The sequence below is a fragment of the Notolabrus celidotus genome, chromosome 11 (genome assembly GCF_009762535.1).
Source record: "Notolabrus celidotus isolate fNotCel1 chromosome 11, fNotCel1.pri, whole genome shotgun sequence".
Classification (NCBI taxonomy): domain Eukaryota; kingdom Metazoa; phylum Chordata; class Actinopteri; order Labriformes; family Labridae; genus Notolabrus; species Notolabrus celidotus.
The window spans coordinates 18,989,068-19,003,208 of record NC_048282.1 but is presented as its reverse complement, the minus strand read 5'-3'; the positions used below and the strand labels follow the sequence as shown (position 1 = coordinate 19,003,208).

General features: G+C 39.1%; 1 protein-coding gene across 1 annotated transcript; it reads right to left on the bottom strand.

The window, feature by feature from the left end:
• Positions 1–331: 331 nt before the first annotated feature.
• On the bottom strand, positions 332–13,887 carry acvrl1 (activin A receptor like type 1). The gene is made up of 10 exons (XM_034696236.1): positions 13,179–13,887; positions 5,786–5,857; positions 4,111–4,347; positions 3,673–3,863; positions 3,467–3,566; positions 3,236–3,382; positions 2,849–3,124; positions 2,501–2,698; positions 1,536–1,666; positions 332–1,452 (listed from the first exon to the last, which is right to left on the bottom strand). The coding sequence occupies exons 2-10, from the start codon at positions 5,853–5,855 to the stop codon at positions 1,306–1,308; spliced, it is 1,497 nt and encodes a 498-aa protein (XP_034552127.1). The 5' UTR covers positions 5,856–5,857; positions 13,179–13,887; the 3' UTR covers positions 332–1,305.
• Between the last annotated feature and the right edge of the window lie 254 nt (positions 13,888–14,141).

Here is a 14,141-nt window from a genome sequence, read left to right as displayed (position 1 = left end):
TGAATCTATTGCAAATGGCACATGAGCTATCATGGCTGTTTATGTGTGATATTCTATGTTAGCCTGGATAAGTGATCAATACTCTCCCGACACCTGATACTGGTCACTGTTGTGGTAATTTTTCGTCATGATTATATAATAATGGATAATACCTATTTATTTAATAGTTTTAAGGTGCTGCAACACAAATCAAAACATGATTGCAAAACAGATTACACCGTAAATCTCTCAGGGTAAGCTGCATTACTGAAAGCATCATGGATCACTGTTTGTTTGTTGTCTGATGCCCTCTACTGGCCAACAAGAAAACTGCAATCATGAGAGCTACAAATACATGAAAAACATTGTTGTTTATTCAACATATACAATCTTACATGTCTGCTTGTGAATTTCCTTACTGACCTTTATAATGGTGACGGTACATTTTAGGCCTACAGATATGTAAAAAAATAATTTGAAAAAGCTGTGTCTTAAAAAAGTGTATAAAATGTGTCCACTTGGATAAAGAAAATAATACCCTTTTTAAAATAGATATACAGTAAACCCATGGGTGATAACAGACAGCAACTTCAATACTGTTACAATATGTACAACTAAGTAGCTCAATGTGTCCACGCGCAGGTAACAGATAATCATTGTATTTGAGTTAAATATGCTTACACAACAGATAATGTGCTTTGGTGTGAGCATGTAACTATATACATATTTCCTGTATTCATAAGGGATTTCTTTTGTGTTCTCTATGATTTTGTGCCTTTGGTCATTGTGGTAAAAACCCATATGTGCAATTCTGCTGTATTTCAGGGAAAAGGCAGACTTACATAATAAGACACTCAACTATTGTGCTCTGCCAGGTCCCCCTCTCTGTTACAAACAAAGGAGACTCAGACAATAATGAATGAAGCCCTGTGTGTGCAGAATAACCTGGAATTTGTTCATGCAATTATTCTGCGGAAGAAATTTCTAAAACCTTCAAATTCTGCACAGTAACTACAAGAGAAACAGACTGACACAGATCCGGGGTCTTAATGTTTTCCGTATAAGGGCCTCTTGATTAAAGGCACCAGTTGCAAGGAAGATGAAAATGGGGCTACGTTCAAAAAAATGGCCTCAGGTGTGATCCAGTCTAGACGCTACTGCTTGGAGTCATATGGTTTTAATCCAGAGCAGTAACTGTGTGAGTCATTAGCTCAATATATGCTAATCATATGCACCCCGTGCTGTTGGAATGTGGTGATTTATCCTTCTGGACCCTTTTTTTTCTTTTTTGGATTTTGTGTCCCTGTTTCATCCTGGCACTCTTCTCTAAATGTCTCGCTTGAGTTTCTCGATGCTGAAGTCACTTTCAGGTTCCAGTTTGGAGAGAGTCTTCCTCACGCGCAGGGCGGTGAGGCGAGCTGGTGGGCTCTGGTACCAACACTCCTTCATGATCTTCACAATAGCTGACAGGATCTGGACACACAGAGATAATTGTAAAATGAAAAGCTAATCATCACAGTAGAGTGTAAATGCATTTCTTTTTTCTGATTGCCTACAGGGTGGGAATGGAGCCGGTTGTGCAGACAGGGCCTCTGCTGATCCACACACACCACCTTCTTCATCTCTTCAAAGCTGGGATCCAAGGGCACCAGGTCGAAGAAGGGAGGACGGTATTCTTCCACAATCCCTTAAAAGGAAAAACAAAATATTCCGTTTGTGTTCTACCTCAAGTTGAGCAGAAGAACAACAAACAATCACTTGAAGTATTTTGGCTATGGCATTTAGTTCTGTGCTCAGATGAGAAAAAAGCAGAATGTAATGTTAAAATTTTTTCAGAAAACTTAACAACTTCATGATTTGATAACCTTAAATCTCTGGTTGACCTAATTTCAGACAAACTACAAACTTTCAGACAAAAGTCTGTAGTGGCAGCTTTGTGAAGTATGTTGCACGAAAAAAGAAAGTAGCAAAAGATATCAATTCCCTGGGGTCTACACTGGGATGGAGTTCTGCAAAGCCTGCTGAGTGTGTGTAACTGGTTGTGTGGGAACACTGGCATGAGCACAACAATAAACCTGTGTTCATGTTGACCAAGTGTTTGTGTATGTGTGTTTGTGCGTGGTTGTTCGTGCATTGATGTGTGCTTGCATTTCCAAATTGTGTGCTCTGGCATCTGGACTATGTACAAGTGAGTGCTGACACCAGATAAGACTGTTTATAATTACTGCAGCGCTAATCATGGGAGAGGATAGTAGAGACAGACACAGACTAGAAAAACACTGGAGTGCTGAGAGACACAGGACTAACTGCCTCTTATGTACACTCTCCCAGAGCCAGGCAGACATGACAAAGAAAACAAAACTATAACATGGTGTGGCTAGAGTAGATAGATAATGCATCAACTGATTAGATGCACTGATGTTTACATAAACTGTGTACTTTTTTCTTCCTGAAGTTTAATATATTTTAAATAAATTACTGTACTGTTTACTACATCCAAACAGTCTAACTGTCTCCTTACCATTGACATTGGTCCGACGGGTTATTTCCCAGAAGACTAGGCCCAGAGCCCAGATGTCAGTTTGCTTGTAAGACTCAAAGACGTCCATACGAATGGTCTCATCCAACACCTCAGGGGCCATGTAGCGCTTAGTCCCCACCCGAGGGTTGTTGCCGACATCAAGGTAGTCATGGGACTGAGAGTGTATCACAGCCAAACCTGAGGAGAGAGTGAGCAAAGGGCGCAAATACAACATTTAATCAACGGAGGAATTTAAAAAATGTGATAACCTACCAAAGAGCAGGACTCAGATTTTCTTTTAATTGAACACATACACAAAGGAGTTATCTGGACTACTCTGACGCTCACCTAGGTCAGCGATGCAGCACTGTCCGTTGCGCTTTACCAGAATGTTTCGGCTCTTCAGGTCTCTGTGGGCTATAGCTGGCTTTTCCTGGGAGCTGACAATCTCAGTGTGGAGGTGGACTAGGCCACAGGCCACCGACAGGCACATCTTCAGGCAGCTCTCAGGCTCCAGGCTGCTGTACTGCAGAAAGTCATACAGGGAACCCAGCTCATGGAAGTGGGTGACGAGCCAAAGCTGGGTGCTGGAATTCTTGGATGTCATGTCAGAAGCTATGAAACCTAAACACAGAACATTACATCACTATGTGTATGTGTGGCCGGCGGTATTAGAAAAACACTGCAATTTTATGAACAAGGGAAATGCATCACAAAAAATAATTTCATCTTTACCCAGTATGTTGTCATGTCTAAGCTGTACAGTGTTGTATATCTCGGTCTCTCTGAACCAGGACTGCTCGTCCCGTGAGGAGAAGATCTTGACAGCCACACTTTCCCCCATCCAGGTTCCCCTCCACACCTCTCCATACCTGCCTTTACCTGAATACAGAGTGACACAGTTACACAACTGCAAATAAACAAACAGGGCATAGAACAGCAGTGGTGTGAAGAAGGGAGACTAACCAACACATGCGACAAGTGAGATTTGTCTGGCCATAGTTCTTTGGACCAGATATGGCAGCCCTGTGCCACTCCCTGATGTACAAAACTCCTCAAAGATATCCTAGAGAACAAAACAGAGACACAGGAATAACAACACATGAAAGCGCAGTAAGTGACTATGTTTGATATGATGGTGGTGACATGTGTCTTATATAAAATTTTCTTACATCGTATGTTGGGTCATCCCCATTAGGAACCTTGACCATGGGGGCTTCATGGTCTTTGGGATTTTTCCGTCTGCAGTGCAGGAACAGCACCAGGCCACATACACTGGCAGTCATGATTAGCAGCAGTAGAGACACTGTGATCCACAGCTCCGGACGACTGACATCTGGAGGTGGTGTTGTTGACTCTCCATCTGGATACACATTAGCAGTCAGACACATGCAGGCACACATTTTTTGAGCTTGTGGAACCAATATTATTATGCAAGTAACCACAAGGGGGAACCAGTTACTATCTGGAGAAGAGCTTAGAATCCAATAACAGCAAAGTAATGCACTGCATGCACTGAACTATAGGCTGACTCTTAGAGGGCTCAATAAGGCTGGATGACAAGGCTCAATACCACATGCGTAGTGTTTCCATTTTTAATGGGTACTGACTGATGTTTGGAGGTGGTGTGGTGTCAACGTTGCACAGATTCACTCTGCAGCAGTGAATAAAGAAGCGGTCAAAGCTGGTAAAACACTGCTCCCTGTAGTTAGCATTGGGGAAACAGCCCCTCTCCTCATAGCCTTGCACCCAGGAGTAGAAGCAGATGTCATCTCGGCAAGTTCCATTCACGCACGTTCCTTTTTCATTCTCGCATGTGCACAGTAGCTTCTCATCGTCTATGGAGTCTGAAGTATGAGGAAAAACACACAGATGATGTTGAAAAAAAAAAAAGGCAAGGTAAGAAACTTACCCTATAACTTTATGTGAACATTTAAAATCAGTAAGAAGTCAATGATAATTTTAGCAACCCTCCCCAAAAAATGAATGTAACACTTTAAGTTTCTATCTAAACATGAGCAGTTTAGTGATAATTTAAGGAAACCTGTCACCCCAGTGGTGACAAAGAGAGATATGTTAACGTCATTTCCCAGCAAGAACATACAACATCAAATAGATGAGAGAGACTGTGCAGTCCCAGTTGGACAGGTGTTTTTTATTGAAATCATATACCGGTAGTACAGAGTATGCCTCAATGAGAGCAACAGGAAAATAAAACAATAGAAAATAAACAAGGTGGCGCTCTGCAAGGTGAGAGCATACTGAATCAGTTCCTGTTACGTAGTGTATTTTTGTTAGGGTATATTTACTGTGTATTATCTATGTATATATATTTTTTTTTCTGTGATAACCTGCCATTGTACCTAACTGTTGTAACAAAAAGTCCTTGTTTTGGGATCAATTAACCCTCCTGTTATGTTGCGGGTCAAATTGACCCTTTTTAAAGTCTATTTTAGGCAATATATGGCTTCCAAACCAGCTAAATGGATCATAAAAAGCTGGGCAGCATGTGAGAGAAGAGGAGTAGTGTTAATTTATCAACATCACATCATAAAAAAAACCTATAATTAAAAATGTAAAAGAAAAAAAGAAAAATATATGTCAAGAAAAACGATTGTATTTATATCTAGGGCTTTCCAATGTCCATTAAAAAAAACTTCTAACATTAATTTTTATGAAAACGAGAGTCATCCTCATTGAAACATGATCTGTGAGAATTAAAGAACACTAATGGACTAAATTGATTGATTTAAATGGTTAATAATGGATTTACAAATTAAATTAAAAAAAAATGTGTATTGGGAATTTTTTGGGGTTCTGACACTTTTGGATAATTGAGTATGCCCTGGGTCAAATTGACCCAGGAACATTATTGCTGTTCCAGAGAAACAAACATAACAGGAGGGTTAAGTTTGTTTCCTGTCTACCTTTTGGTCTATCTATTATTTCAAAATCGCCAAAGCTACATATCTTGACCGCTAAAAGGCAGAAAATCCCTGACACTGAGTAGAAAATTTGCATTTTGCCTTCTATTACTTGTTTTATGTGAGTTCCTTGGCCTTTAAGCTGGGGTTTGGTCCACTATTACCCAAGGTGATATTCAACACAATATTGAACTGCAACCTGGCAGTCAGTTCTTTGGCACAAGTGAGCCCTTCGTATCGAAGTCATGTGATTCAGATTCAAGATTATATGCTTACATTAATGATGGGGCTTTAACTGACTGAAATTAAGTTAAAGCTGTTTACTGCACTGATTATTTTCTACATCTGACCACTGACTCACCTGTGTGGACAGCAGAGATCCACAGAAGCGCCCCAACAAGCACCACTGTAAGCAGAGCAGAGTTTCCCATCTCTGTAAAATAGATAAATCATCAGTAACAGTTTTTGTAATCAAATGTTGTTAATGCAACACAAGTAGTTTCTTTGTTACAAACTGCTATAAGAAAAAACAGGATTTCATTTGTGGTATTCTGTAAAAACAAAATAAATTCCTCAATACTGCCCCTTCTATGAAGCTGAACTTTTATAATGTTACAGACTGTAACGTAATACTTTTGTCAATGAGGAAAACTAGTTAATGCCCTCACTTTGGCAGAGGAAGCTATGAGGTCAAAAACAACAGTCCTAGGATCCAGCCTGTCTGCCTGTGCTGTAATTACATTGGGTGGGGAAAAAAAGGGGGCTAAGGGGAAGGAGTCTGTAAAGGCACTTCAAAGTGTTTGTGTATGTGTGCTAAGACTGTGTATAGCGCTGTGCTAACCAGGCTCCAGGCCTGTCGACTCCTTGACTGCCTCGCTCGCAGAGTAAATATTGATGGCTACGCTTCCTGGCATTGAGTGGCCCCACCCGGCTGGCCGGCGAGACTCAGCTCTGCTCATTGTTTAGGGCTGCCCTGCTGAGGGTCACGCAAGCAGGAGAGCTGTGGTACAGGCCCAAGCAGTTCTAGTATGTAACTTGTCTCACAGGTAAACTTAAAAAATTTTACATTCATTAACCCTCCTGTTATGTTCCAGGTCAGATTGACCCATTTCAAAGTTCATAAATAAAAAAAAATGTTAAAAGTAGTGAAAACGAGTGAGTTATCCTCATTGAAACATGATCTTTGAGAATTAAAGAACACCATTGCACTACATTTTGGTTTAAGTTTTATTTTAATTTAATAATGAGATTTAAAAAAAATGTTTATTGGGATTTTTTGGGGAGTCTGACACTTTTGGATCATTAAATATGCCGTGGGTCAAATTGACCCAGGAACATGATTGTGGTTCCTTAGAAACGAACATAACAGGAGGGTTAAGAAAATAACAAATAGTGATCAAATGTAGATCAACATTTTCCAACAAAAACTTGATGTGTGCAATATTTGTATACTCATGACATAATGTATACACTGGGATTCATCTGAACTCAGGACCTTAGCTTAAAAGAAGCAGACACTGACTTTTTTTTAAAGATTCTGTGCATAAATAAGTATTTCAATTGAAGTTTCTTGTAGTCTAGTTGTATCTTTCTTTGTTATCACCTTGGACTTCTTCAAAACTGTTTCTTCCTTTTTTAAAAAGAAAGATAATTTTTGGGCCATTTTTCTCTTCACAAGATATTGAAGAGGGACTGGAAACATGCTTTAATGAGGACTGTTTGTTTTTACATGTAGAGTTTGTACATGGGGTGCATGATTTTACTGCTAGGCCAAAACAGCGCCCCAAAAAATTCTTCCCCTTGAAAACTAAACTAGTATAGCATAGTTATTCTGTGTGTGTCAATGTGATCACCATTGTGATAGATTCTATATTTTTTTCTTGTGCTCTTTGGTGTTTGATTGCTATGTGATGGGCTCTGATGTATGTTGCATTGCATGTATGCTGCTTCATAGATTTGATTGCTGTATCTTATTCAAGGCTATAGATACAACTGTTAACTATTGTATTCCTGTGTGTTTACCCTAATTGTAAAGAACATTGAGCAAATGCTATCACTATCAAGGAGACATATAAAGTAACAAGATTTCTTAAACCTTGTTTTATCCTAGGTGATCCGTGCAATTTGCAACATCTCAGGTGTGTCCTGTAACCTCAAAGCTGGCTCTGAACAAATGTAATCCTAGACACTCAGAGAACTGCAGGTGTCTGACTAAAGTCGGAAAACGATATACCTACAACCAACACCAAGAACTACAGAGAATATCTTCATGAAATATCTTCACAGAAATAAAGCCTCAAGTTAAAAGTGTAAGCACTTGAAGCATAAAAAAACACATATTTAGGAAAACCACAGGTTGCACTGATTACCTGTGACACACTTCTTCTACCCTAAAGGCAGACTTTCATGTTGTGAGAAAATCTGAGACAAGAGGCTCAAAAGATAAGCAATACATGAAATAGACTGATGGCAGTGCAGATAAGAATGCCAGAGGAAAGGAAAGAAAAATCACTCATCACTTCTGGAAAACTTTAGTACGGTATGTCAAATGGAAGTTATTGTTTCATTCATTCATTCAATATGCATAAAAAGTAAATGTATCTGCCCTACCCACACTACATAGAACAACCAAAAAGCACATTATATCTGCTTATCATACACATTTTCTGAAGTGATTATTTTTTGTCATTTACATGGAATTTTGTATTTCAACTAACCAACTAGTGTAAAGGTAAGAAAACACTCAGACCAAAAAAATTGAGCACAATATATTCAACACGGCTAAACACGGGGTCTCAGAGTCTGGGGGTTAACAATGTCAAACTGGTTTGCTATCGCTAGCAGAGCTTGCTCCACCAACCTTATGTTCTCATTTCAGGTTGATGTCTGCATGCCTGTACTGGTTAAACACTGCTCTGGTTGGTTGGATGGTTATATGCCAGTTTAACTAGACACAGCTTACAACTTTATCTCAAATTTCTAGATCAACATACTGCCAAATAACACAGCATGATGCAAGGTGCCATCTGTCTTCTGCTTGTTTACATCCAGGTAGTTAACTATTTAACACTATGGCAGTGGCTATTAAATCCTCAGTCAGATTTGGGAGATTAAGAGGAGGACTCTCCTGTTTGTCTCGGACTCTTGTTAAAAAAGGTTTATATAAGACCCTTATCATTTTTATTAAGATTAGAGTAAGGGCTAGCATGTGTTTCAGCCTGCATGTGCTTTCAAGTGCAGCTTATTTCAGTCTAAAGAGGTGAAACGATTTTTTTGTTCTCGCTTTCAAAGATTTTACAATTGCAAGCAAGAGCATGGGAACATGTACGCTGTGTAAAGAGCCATCGAGGAGAAGACGGGGACGATCTCAAACTTTCACAAACGTATCTCCAGTATGCACCCAGGGAAAGTAAGTGAGATGCTATAGTTAGCCTATACTAAGACTGTTGAATATGATACTGTTAGCAACTAAAGGGAGTGGACCACTGGGTCCAAGATGTACGGTTAGTTAGAACTCGGATTAATAACGATTGAGCTGCTGGAATTGTTCCAGTTTACTGGACATGGCAAAGTTGAGTGTGTCACCACATTAAGAGAAGCGCATTCATGCATAAAGCACAACGCTGTAACCCCATTGACAATGGAAATCTTCAGGGGACATGCCAACAGGATCAGTCAGGATGTATTGTTGTTGAATGAAATGTATTTGTTAACATCCACAAGGTCCCACACAGTCACTCCAGGTTGATACATTGGCTAATACACAACAGTTGACTGTCATTTTGGGACTATAATGTTAAAAATATTAAGAATGAATTTCACCAACTGTTAATTCTGGTACCAGCTAGTGAGGGTGATGATGTCTAATCGTTTAGTTAACTAAGTGTGCACATCCCTATTTTACAATACTGTTATTATTGTCACTTCAAGAAGTCCGCCGTGAGGTCAGTCTGTCTCATGTTATTTGATGTTATGTCTTTATTAATAATTTAACAGAGAGTATGGTCTGACCTGCTATGTTTGTAAAGCGTTTTGAGATCAAATTTGTTGTGATCTGGGGCTATATAAACAAAGACTGATAGACACAAATCTAAACATAAAAAGCAAGTACAGTGTTTTTAATCAAACTTAATCACTATAAAGTCAAGGCTTTACATTCTTAGTACGCTCAAGCAAAAATAAATTATTACACCAGCTAGACACACTTTCCCCACAACTTACAAACTTAAACAAAATGTAGAATGATGAATCAGATTTAACGTGGACTATTAGATGGACACAGTCCCATCAATATTTCAGTGAAAATGAAAATATACTTACAAAGAGGGCATATCACTATATCCTCATAAAGAAGCTGTCATACTGCATGTCTCTCACAGTAAATAACCCTCGTGCTGCACACAAAAGATGGTGGAACATGCATATGTCAGCGTAAAACTACGGATATCCTCCTTTAGTTTTGATTCATCTATTGTATATTTAAACACCAGCTACAGGAAGACTTCAAACTGCCTTCTTCATTTCATTCAGTCGGTCAAATGTCACTGATGAGAAACCAGAGATGAGTGCGACTGATTTGACGCAGGATGTGTTCTGAAGGGAGTTTCCCATGCTTATCAAACTGACAAATCAAATGGAAAATCTCTGCTGGATTAGGGGTTATTTGCATTTCACAAGAGAGATATAACATTTCTGAAAAAGTATCTTCAGGCTGTCCTCCCATCTGGCCTAAGCTGCAAGGTTTAAGTTCAACAGATGAGAAGTCACTGCACAAAGCCACTGAAACCACAAGCCATATTTTACCAAAGAGAAAAGAGCACTTCCTGTATCATGCAGCCTACATGTCAGTATTGGTTAAGCTGTGGGCCCACAGAGGGGATAATCTAAACAAATATCCACCCACAGAATCAACTTATTCTAAGTGGAGGAGTGAGTACGTATCTTATTTCTCTAGCCATCAGTTTTATCATCCACAGGGTCACAACATAGGAAGGAGCGGTAATCACGTCCTCCATCGTAGGCAGTCTGACTCTCGACTCCAGCACACTTCCTCTCTGAGCTCTCTCCTGTTTGTCTCCGTTCTGTCCAATGTTACAACCGCCTGACCCAAGGGGGAAAGGATCCATTGTCATCTCTTCCTCTCATCTACAGAGCTTTTACTCAGGAAGGCAAAATCTCTCATTCCATCTGGATGACTCTGTGTGGTTAGAGTGGTGGATGGTAGGGGACATGGCATAGCACAACAGCCTCAAACAGCCCCTCCACTGGGCCTCTTCACATCAAAATACCCTTAAACTCTGTTTCTGGAAAGTAACTTACAGCAGAGTTACTGTAAAACACTCCATTATGTGGTTTAAAAGGCAAAACAGAATCAAATTCAGTTTTTTCACTGACTAACCCACACACTTAAAACACTTTTGTTCTATTTGTGTGTTTTGACCGGTAAAATAAATCCAGGATCCAGTGATTAGAGCTGTCTGCTAGTTACTGCGACACACTGATTGTATCTTCATTTTCCAGACAAAGCAAGGCTTGGCAGGCTTTATGGCTCAGTTGCTGTCTGCATGCTCTCACATGCATTCCTACAATCAATGCATGTCAGGGTAAAGAAAGGGAAGAATATACCTTAGAAATACACAGAGAGAGAAGAATAAAAAATGAAAGTCACAGATACAAGCAAGTTTGTGTTTAAGGACTGGTATCACAAACTGATGTGATGGAGAATAATATGAGAGTCCATGTGACTTCAATCATGACCTAAACACAAACAGGAGTAAGACTCTCCACTATATGTTAGTAGGATGGATGAAAGAGAGAAACAAAGATATGTAGAGAGGAAAAATACAGACAAGCTTTGCATTGATTAACAGGCTCACATCTCCATTGACGCTGCACACTTAAAGAGGGACAACTTTCCCCCCTAACATGCTCCTGCAACAATGTACAGTCCAACATGAGGTATTTAGATCCTTTAGAACATTATAAAACGGTATCCATGTAATATGACTATAACTGGCTACACTTCAAAGCTACTGGAGTTTTAAAATAGTTATGAAACGTGTTATTCCTTTATATGACCTACATGAGCAAACCAGGCAATCAAAGCTTAGCTCTATAGCCTATTTATTCCTAATGTCTGTCACCTGTGTGATACTGATCAAGTGTTTTTTTAATGGAGTAAATATGCATATTTGGTTAAATTAACCACAGGGATAAAAAAACAGAACTGACTTAATAACAAAAAAGCTCAAATTCACAAGGAAAGAACACAGGCAAAAACAGATCAAACCTCCACTGAAATTGATCCCACATCGTCTTCTTACCAGACAGGTATGTGTATCCTATTTATGAAATGCATTGCCAGACAGGTTGTACAGTACTAAAAGAACTTTGTTTAAATTTTGTGATAAAAATAACAAAAATAAACACAACACCTCTCCAATGTGCATCTTGTAAACAGCAGTGTTTAAATATATAAAGATGTATTACTTAACTCACGTCCTCAAAAAGTACACACTCTAGCCAAATCAAGGTATGTACGACACAAGCAGTTCAACTTTTTGCACAGTGACTGCAAACATTTGAAGAAAAAGAGAGTTCCCTATAGCAGCTTTAAGTAAATGTTGCTGATTTAATCTGTAGAGGTGGTATATTGACTGTCTAAAGCTCTGGCGTTACTTTATATTTGAGGCTGATGCCAAGTTCAACACTTTAACAGTTTAATAAAATAATACAACTGTATGAGGTGAAGCTGAAGAATTGTGATCCAAATGTATATCAAGGGTGACATTTTATGTTTGAAATGTTAAAAAGGTGTCAGTGGATAACTGTTTATCATAACACTACTTTTGGTTCAACATAAACAATCCTTTTTTGTATCTGAGTCTATGGGCTAAGAATGTCTTTATATGTCTTTTGAGATATAAAATCGGCCATCTACTATCAGAAAATATGCACTTATATGGGCTTGGCAACTTTATCAGTAAAGCTTGTTTTTCTATCTGATGTCTGTAGCATTTTCAGTTTTTCTATCTTATGTCTGTAGCCTTTTAAGTTTTGAGTTTTTCTACACTGTGTTTTTAGCATTTTCAGTTGTTGAATCTTACATTTGTAGTGTATTCAGTTGTTGTATTTCATGTTGTAGTATGTTTCTGTTTTTGTATTTCATGTCTGTAGCATTTTTCTGTTTTTTGTATTTTATTTCTATATAGCATTCACATTTTTTCTCTGTAATGTTTGTAGAATATTTCGTTTTGTATTTCATGTATACTTTGTATGTTATGTTTATTTTATGTGGACCCCAGGAAGAGTAGCTGCTGCGTTTGTGGCAGCTAATGGGGATCTGAATAAAGAATAAAGAATAAAAAAAATGTAGAGGACTCCTCCTCTCTGATTTGTTTGAAATAAGCAGGTTAACTTTGCACATTACTAAAGTAGGTTACAATTATTTAAAAAGCATTTTCAGCTACTCTTATATTGTATTGTAGACAATACTGATGACAACATGAACAACTCAAAAACTAAAGATATGTTCAAGATAGTAAATAGGTTGAGTGATGCATTCAGTGTCAGCTCATTTGGCTCAGTGAGGCCACATCTTGACACCTGTTGGTCCACAGCTGGAAACACGTGGAATGATGAAGAGAGCTGACAAGGTCCACTTAGTGTTCAGTGCGAACAACTCAACGTTATTATAAACACCTTGCAAGCATGCAAACTTTGAAGACTGAGAAAGAAATGTTGTATACATTTACCTGTTTTCTGCTCGCCTTTTAACTTGACAGACGCAAACGCCGCACGTCTCCCACATGAAAGTGAGCTTGAATCGTCCCACCGAAGCCGAAGTGTTTTATAAGTAGGAGAAAGGTTAAAACACGTCTGGTTTCATTTCTGAATTGGAGCAAATCACCTTTCTTTTCGTCTGAACGACTCAGCTGCAGATGTTTCATCCACAGAGAGCTCACATCCTTTCCTGCTTCGGTCACGATCGACCCCCGTTTCTAGGAAAAAGAAAAAGAAGTTCCTCCGCAGTTTTCCTCTGCTTTAAAAACATAAAACTGCTGTCTCGTTTGATAAAACTGGTCTCAGAATGAAGAGAGAAGTTGAGAAATATGTCAAAAGAAACATCAGACAGCTCTTCTGGCAGGAGGACGACAAACAGCGGGCTGTAGCCTATCTCATCTTGGTCCAAATCTGCGCTGATAAACCGACAACACGAACCATCGTCGTGGGTTTGGAACCAGACCAGACTCCCTCCGCTTCACAAGTAAAGGCTTACTGCTAGTCCTCTCTCATTAAGTAAGGACACGTTTTTCTTGTTGTCCATAGTCCTGATTTCAAGGCAAGATTACACTTTTTTTAAAATAGTATACAGTTTTGTCCCACCCCTTATTGTCCCGTACAGAGTCAGCCTGCTCAGCCCGGAATGTGTTCTCATAGCGGTTTTCCTGTTGCTCGCCAAACCTCTCATTTTCCTCTTTCCCCTGTGGACTGCTGTCTACACTGCACTGACAGGAATGTGCTTCAAAGACCCCACTATGGCACAATAACATTTTTCTGGGGAAAAACAAGACCTAACCTACTTATCACCTCACATTATTATCAGTTGGGCCCATTAAACCATGAACTTTTTATGAAGATTAAAGGGCAAAAATACATCTGGGCTTGCATGTTACAAACAACGATAAACAAAAATCTGTAAACATATGGATTTGCTT

What these genes read in the sequence shown, in the direction of transcription:
- acvrl1 (XM_034696236.1), bottom strand. Translation starts at nt 5,855, where the DNA reads ATGGGAAACTCTGCTCTGCTTACAGTGGTGCTTGTTGGGGCGCTTCTG. An exon ending in CTCACTTGTCGCATGTGTTG is followed by an intron (nt 3,383 to 3,466) that starts GTTAGTCTCCCT and finishes CTCTGTATTCAG; the next exon opens with GTAAAGGCAGGTATGGAGAG. An exon ending in ACCGGCTCCATTCCCACCCT is followed by an intron (nt 1,453 to 1,535) that starts GTAGGCAATCAG and finishes CTGTGTGTCCAG; the next exon opens with ATCCTGTCAGCTATTGTGAA.